The sequence below is a fragment of the Plasmopara halstedii genome (genome assembly GCF_900000015.1).
Source record: "Plasmopara halstedii genome assembly, contig: Scaffold_2956, whole genome shotgun sequence".
NCBI lineage: Eukaryota > Oomycota > Peronosporomycetes > Peronosporales > Peronosporaceae > Plasmopara > Plasmopara halstedii.
The window spans coordinates 512,469-520,397 of record NW_020189861.1 but is presented as its reverse complement, the minus strand read 5'-3'; the positions used below and the strand labels follow the sequence as shown (position 1 = coordinate 520,397).

Below are 7,929 nucleotides of genomic sequence, written 5' to 3'. Positions count from 1 at the left end.
TATATTTATAGGTGTTCCTTAATGTCTTCCTACATACTAACTGCAAGTCACCTATAAATGTTTTCCTATTGGGTGAACCAAATTTAGGTAGTTTTAAGACTGAATATATTTATAGGTGTTCCTTAATGTTTTCTTATTACATGACTCTCAAGCCATGTACCCATCTAGTAATGTGGTGTGCCACACCAAAGCTCCCTTGGGAGAGTGACGGGTCACTCTCATGTAACCCCGTTACATTTTGGCTGCTGGACGAGTACATAAAGGCAAGGTGGCGATATTTATGGTCGCTTGTAATATCTTACAGCGTTCACATCAGCAAGCGTAACAAGTACATGCCACTACTTTTGAGCGCTCAGATATAATGTCGCAAAGTGTCCAGCAAAGCTGGCATTTGTGAAATCACAGAGCGTCAGATACCATAGTATACGAGTTTTTATTAGAGTAAGGAAAACTAGTATACGATTCTTTTTAGAGTAAGGAAGACTCGAGCAATTATCATTTCCTGTTGAGGAGAGGAACGCGCCACCCAATCAGGCTGGTCGCGGCGCAGCATGTGACGTATTACATGAAAAATTACAAAATTACGTGTGTTTACGCTTTCTTTATGTGCCGTGCACATCTACAAGTTCACAACGCATGAATGTGTAGCTTTGGCCAGGGCTCGTGGGTAACATAAAAACGCGTCAGTTTGCAACTCACACCTTTACACCGTTGACACGCAAAAATTAATACAAGAACCCATATAAAATGATGCGGCAAGTGTTTGGTATCGGCGTCGACGTTGCGCTGATCTCACGCTTTGAACGAAGCTTTGCGCGCTTCGGAGAGAGATTTCTTGAACGAGCTTTTCACCAGGAAGAAATTCACGAATTCCGGGTGCGACCAAGCGCCGAGCGCGCGATGTTTCTGGCGTCTCGATGGGCGATCAAGGAGGCAACATTGAAAGCTTTTCAGTATTACCGCTTGCAGTTTCCCGAAATCTATGCTATGCGAAGAGGCCTCGACAATTGTGTAATTCCTACCTCGTTGCCTGTGACACAGAAATCCCGGGCATTAAGACTGCAGTTCTCAGGCGCGACAGAGATTTTAGCCAAGCGACTGCAAATTGTGGTGAGGAGTGACAGTTTATATATACTTTGATTCTGCTTTCGAATAAATTGTTGAACAGGAGCCATTAGTGTCGATTTCGCACGACGGAGATTACGCTATAGCGTATGTGTTGTTGCAGCAGGAAGTGAATAGCACAGCAGAAAAAGTCGAGTGAGCCACCTGATAGAATCTACAGGCACGCACTCAGGGTATTTTTCTCCGTCGCCTCTAGTGTCTTACCTCGACTAACGTCACCTATGAAATGTAATCCTTTAAGTTTTTTGGATACAGTACCGACGATAAGTCCTGATGGGGACTTCTTCAAGCGCAGCGGCGGCTGTGATCGCCATAAATTTCGCGTATAAGACCAATAACTTGTTCCACCGCTGGCAATGAGAACGTAGAAGCAGCTAACGAGTCTCGTCGCGCTTTTTGTAACAACTGTTCCCATTTCTCAGCAGCCAAGGTGTTTGCCACGCCACGAAATTCACTCTCGTATTCTTTGCCCTGCGAGTGAGGAATTTCACGCTGAGAAAGCCAGAATAAGTATGCATTGGGCACGCATTCGGTAGCGTCACGCGGGTAACGCGCCAGATCGTGTGCTATGGAACCTTCCCACTCCAAGTACTCACCAATACAAGTAAGAAAATCCAAACGATCTGATGTCACTAACTCAGAGGCTAGTGCTAAAGAATCGATTAAAAGCAACATCGTCGCTTGCCAACGAGTAGCCTGCACGGCAACATATTTCATAAAACTTTCCTCGAGCGATCGCTCTGTAGCGTTGTTGCTATCAATGAAAAGCGTTCCCAGCTCATAACTCCGAACAATGTCGTTTAACAGTGCCCACTGCTTCTTCACAAGGCGCGTACGCAGTAATTTGTGCGGCACGTCCTGTTCGATATGGTAGTGCATTACTTGCCACAATGCGAGGAACAGTGGCAAACCTGTCGATAATATTTCGTCATCAGGATTTACATTTTCTACCATGAGATTGTGCAGAAACCTGGCGTCCAGGTCGTGCACCTCACCATAATTTGATCCTTTGACAGATACACTGCTTGCCTCCAATAGCTGTCGCATGAACGTGCGCACCTTGTGGGGGCGTATTTCCATCAAACGGTATGCGATTATGTTGATGAGGATAGACAACAATTGCAACTTGTTCTGCAGTTCAATATTTGACCGCGAGACGAGCAGCTCGCTGTCGGAATTTGAAGCAGATTTGACAATCGAGCGCATGGATGCCAGAAAGAGAAACATTTTTTCTAGCTGATTGTAGCCTTTATCACCCAACAACTGTTGCTGAAGAGCTGTCAGCATCTTGTCGTCCTTGCGAGTAGCACTTGGAGCCATGATAGCGATGTACTGCGGGTGCTTATTAATCGATTCGAAAGCAATATTCAGACTTATCGTATTTTTGAGCTCTGGAATTGGAATTTCAACGTAGAACATCGATGGTAGCACTGAGATAAGAGAAATCGGTGGAGAATTGCACTGAATCTCAGAGAATACAGCGTGCGCATGCAGATACTCCTTAGCTGTCTCCATGTTAATAGCTTTACGCAGCAACATGTAGCTGCACACTTCTGACACCAACTCGCTTGGTGCACCAGCAGCAACTGCGATGTTTCGGGCATGAAGAGCCATGTGGCCCTTTTGAATTCCTGTCACCGCAATAGCCCGGATCGCAGCAAAATTTTGCGCCAAACCGACACTCAATATTATTCCACTCAATTCACGAGCCGTCGGTTGCTGCAAAATTACGTGAGTAGCGGCATATCCTGGGTGGGTCATGAGTGCACCGCCCTTCGATCCGACAGCAATCGGCATTTCCAAGATACCGCGCAGCACACGCGTCCGAGATCCATTATGGGCATATCCAATTTCGTAGTGAGAGAGCGAGGTATATTGTCCCGAGCGACTGGCATAGCAGTGCGCAGCAGACTCGATCGCGCGCCAATCCTGTCCTGTAGCTATAGCAACAGCGTCAACTCCATTCATAATTCCTTTGTTATTGGTCACAGCGCGGTATGGGTCAATAGCGGCAAAATTGTAGGCGTCAATGATGCGACTTGCCACGTCTTCACCGTCCACTCCCTTCCAGCCAAGCTTCATCAACGGAATTTCAAACTCCGCACGAGCCCGGCGTTGCATGCAAAGATTTGTAAGAATGCGTAGACCCACACGGCTGTGTGTGATCTTTGACACTTCCTCTGATAGACCCTCTGCAACGGTATTGACAATATTGGCTCCCATGGCTTCGCACACGTCAACATCGATATGCACGACCAGAAATTGCGTATCTGCTTCAGAAGCATTGATCACGACTTCATCGTCGCATGGAGTGTACCAGGCGTTGCAAGTCGCAGAAATAACAGCAGTGCGTGCAGCCTGGCTGATCAAGCGGCAATAAATATCCACGGCACCGCCGCCACGTTTTTTCATGTTCGGGCAAAGTGTTTTATTGGCAATCTCTAGCAGCCGCTCGCGATTAGATTTGATCGCTGCAATCGCCGCTGGAATATCCTTCGTATCTAAGAGTTGGATCTGTGACGTCATGATGCTGCCGGAAGTTGCAGTTTTAAAGCCACCTCCAGCAGTAGCCACCAGTTTGGCAGCGCTAGAAGCAGCCGCCACCACCGAGGGTTCTTCCACGGCCATAGGAATAGACAAACTCTTACCATCAATAACAAAATTAAGACCGAGACTGTGGCATTGAAACAGGACACCTCAGATATCAGTCATTTGCCCAAGAACCGTAATGAACCAGACCAACTTACCCGAGTGGGACACCAAGCACACCGATGCAGTTCTCAATCATAAGATTAGCCGTGCGTAAAGGCAGTTCGCCTAGCCTGGCCGCCGGATCGGAAAGCGGCATACTGTGGATGGCACCATCTGATATTTGCTGTGTCTTTAGCGTTATCAAGTGCGGATACATCAGCGTTAGCACATCGAACCGTTCTCGTAGCGTCTTGTTATAAAATCCAGACCATACTGATGGCTGGGGCGCTGCACTCTGCTGCTGGGTGGTACCTCCCCACCCATCACTAATTTTATGACTTGGCTGCAACGGATCAAAGTGCTTGGTGACAGACTTCATACACTGGCGTTGGACCTGCGCAGCAAGCGCGGCCACTTGTGCGACCTTGTTCTGCAGCGCATCGTCACGCACCATTCCCAGCGACATCTTAAGAACTTTATGCAGTAATTCTAGAGTCTGATTTAGCATCGCATCGAGCTCCGTCTTAGGAGTCGCTAATGCTGAGACCGCACCGATGTTTGCTAGCTGGATGGTCATTTTGAAATTGCTTGGCAAATGCTCTAGTGATATGCATTATTGAACGCATATTACATTCGATTGAGAAGAAAATTCCGAAAGCAAAGAATACTATTATTGGATGACACATGATAAGAATGCTGATCAAGGACTCGTACAAATTCTTAACAAGCTCTAACCTCTTCTTTATTTTAGTCATGCGGGTTTAATTGCGTCTTATGCTCATCTACACCGAGTAAAAGTTATGATTTATCATCACGGCCGTCAGCCATTCTGACACCGGGAGTCGGTGCCAAGTAGATAAATCTTCTCTGTGTTTCGCGCGGAAAAATGTCAACAATGTCACATAGCTCCGTTAGTAAGTTATCCTGTGAAGTAAAATAAATCACACGACACACTCCCCAATCCGAGGGCAACACGCGTAGTGGGTCTCTTATCGCCACATCGTAACGTTTCTATAACAGTGGATAAATAGGATGCGTAGGATCCTTGACGATAGCTGCCCATTGCTTGCATTCAGTACTCTGCGAGTATCCACTGTGGTGGTCTCCTCCTTGACAGATGAACGGTTCAGCTCTTCCTCCGATACCAAACATTCCATCTCGGTGACTTCACCGCCATGTGATTTTTCTATCATCTCGATTATACTTCTTTCAAGCTCAATGGAAGCATCAGCTAAAAAAGGTGATGAGGGGATAATTACAACCCCTGAATTACTCATTTAAATCCATTCACGATTTAATAAAACTTTTTGTCACGAATCCGTGGATCTTCGCTGCTCCATACGGTGGGCGCGTCAGATGGTAGTGCTGACTCAGCAGTGTAGCTTTCTTGGCAAGGATGAGATATCCCGAAGGCCAACCCCTTCCATTGCGAATTGCTACCACCCATCTCCACCGCTTTTGCAAAAGAAATCACATCGGCTCTGACAGAGGAGGCATCACATTCAGCTGTTATCAAACATATACACTCTAAGTCCACGACCTTTCAGTAGCTGGTCACTACTGTCTCAGCAGTAGTATACTCCGAGAGCAGCAAAATAAGATTATTTTTTAATCATGAGATCCAGACTCACCTCCGCTTCAGCCTTCCGAGTTCTGCTCCAGACTCTTAAAAATATCGCTGCTTATCAGTTTGGATAATTCCATGTTTTGCACCGAAGCCATCGTAGCTTTGTGCGCGCCAAATGTGCTTTTGATTTCTGGCTGGAAGCGTTGCCATGTCATTGCAATTGCCTTGACAGACCTAGTACTTTTTCTTATATAGTTAACACTGGAAATCTATTTGAAAATTTCATTTGATTTGCCGAAATCATTGAGCGATGGTTATTCACACACAACGAGGCTCGAGTTGTTGTACTAAACTTATAGACATGACTCCACATGAGTCGCTCAAAACATTGGCATCATTGAACTATATAGAGTTTTATGACTTGCCGAAGTTTTACCAGGAAGAAGTGCGCGGCATCAAAGTTCGCGACTTCCAGTCCAAGCCACGCCATACTTAGAATGAAGTCATATCTTGTATCCATATCGAAGACAAGACAACGTTTCACGCAGTCAAAAGCCTACATGACTTATTCCAAGACACCCAAGGACAATACCCATATCAATGCCTCCGCGTACTGTCCATTGTTTTCAGCAGTCGCGCGCCGTATGTACTTCAACGACGCTCCTGAATTTAGTAGGACTTAACATCTTCACACAATCCAGAAGGGTGTTTTTGACAGCAAAAACCCTTGGACTGTAAACCCAACCTCCGCTTTCTGAGCTGGATACAATCAACCTAGGTTTTATTGAGACTAGAATTCATTTCTTTCCGCAGGGCATGTTTCACAGAGAAAGCTTTGGATTCAAGTCCGAGGATAAAGCGTACAGAGGCTAGTTTCGTGCGATTCGCACAGGAGCGATCCTGAGATCCTTGCAGTTACAAAATACTTAGTATGCTATGCTATCTAAGAGTGATAAATATTTTTGAAGTAATTCTCTTTAAATTATAAAAGCTTAGCTATCCTTAAGGTCAAAATTAATTTTTTGATTGATGTACCACAACCTCTCCGTGAGTGAGCCCTATCATCTCCATAAGTGACAACATTTTGGTGCCTCTTGATATTCTACTTCCACAAAATTGAGATTCTCATTTCGCATACTGCAAAGCAATGGATCTGTACGAGTGTAGGTAGACGTACAGTACAAATTTCGTTGCATCATCATTTGTATATGGTAACACCTTCTGTACTTCGCACTTAGCTCCAAGCTCAATAAACAACAGTCATACATGAACGTATATAATGGTAGGGTAGAACTCCGTTACACCCTTCTCGATCAAAATGGACACCGCACAGGTCGCAATTGATTTGCAATGGGGTACGGATCGTACAATGATTCATGTACACATTTAACTTTGGTACATACTCATCGTCCAGGTACTGATAAGAACGAAGAGAAAGAGATCTGCAAATATGAGCTGTTAGCCTCTCGTCATACAATACACATATAAAGTACCGTATGACATCTTTTTATTGATGTAGACATTACTCTCTCTATATATTTGCCAGCTTAAGATGAAAAAGCAGACGAAGCATCCGCGCGTCGCACTAGCGGTGTTCAAGCCAGGAGGCCGCGCGCTAACAGGGGCTCTCTTCTGCAAGATCTTGGTAGAAGAAGCATTTTCTTAGTGGGATTTTTGAAGTGACATGCTCGCTTCGCCTAGTCACGCGTATCCGCTTGCTAAAATTATTACCACCAATCTACGGGAAAAAGTCGGCGGGCTACTCGCAAGAGTTACAAATTTTCAAATCTCCTCGTCGACATACCCTACACGAAAACACTGATTCTGAGGGCGCCCGCGGCTTCACGGGAAGTACATCACAAGCCCTCGTCAACCGGGCCACACACACCGCACCCGCAACTGGCGACGGATTTATTCGTCGAGGATTCGAAGGAAGTCGACTATAAGTCGGATACTCTTTTCGCAGGATGGGAAGAAGAGAAGGGTGAGGTTCGTTAACGGCGCGACACGAGCCCTGCTCGAACCTCGCGAACACCGTGTTCGTTTCCCGACCTCTCAACTTCCGGGGAAGTGGTATTATTACCAATCGCCTCGACGAGGCACAGGAACAGCAGCTGCAGGCGCTCCTGTACCCTCAATTCGGGCTATTCCTGTGGTGTAGCCCTTGGCGAAACCGCTGCGAAGGATGAGAAGCTCTTTTTTAGCGGCACCGGAGACTGTCGTCGCTGTCTCACTCACAGCGAAGCCACAAGGAAGTGGACGTGCGCGTAGAACGCCATCTTTGATTTGAGTTTGACAAACTGAATATGCAACGCCAACTTCCTGCGTATTGTCGCCCTGCGACACATGGAAACATCCACCACGCTCCCGCAAGCTCTGTGGTTTCCAACACGGGTGAGTCTGCGACCGCAGCAGCTCAGGGTCACACCTTGAGCCCAGTTCATGACACTCAGCTCCCCTGGCTGTTGCAGGGAAGCGCAAAGTGTACGACGACGCGGAACGTCAAGATTCCTCTTATCATAAGCGACAACGACGTCTGGGCAGTC

General features: G+C 46.4%; 2 protein-coding genes across 2 annotated transcripts; one reads left to right on the top strand and one right to left on the bottom strand.

The window, feature by feature from the left end:
• Positions 1-747: 747 nt before the first annotated feature.
• On the top strand, positions 748-1,264 carry PHALS_06202 (holo; the record flags this gene model as incomplete). Its single annotated transcript, XM_024719449.1, has 2 exons — positions 748-1,110; positions 1,169-1,264. The coding sequence occupies 2 exons, from the start codon at positions 748-750 to the stop codon at positions 1,262-1,264; spliced, it is 459 nt and encodes a 152-aa protein (XP_024584746.1).
• Positions 1,265-1,410: 146 nt separating this feature from the next.
• Positions 1,411-4,393, bottom strand: PHALS_06201 (hydroxymethylglutaryl-degradative; the record flags this gene model as incomplete). The annotated part of the gene is made up of 2 exons (XM_024719448.1): positions 1,411-3,799; positions 3,873-4,393. 2 exons carry the CDS (start codon positions 4,391-4,393, stop codon positions 1,411-1,413), a joined length of 2,910 nt encoding a protein of 969 aa, XP_024584745.1.
• Positions 4,394-7,929: the final 3,536 nt, after the last annotated feature.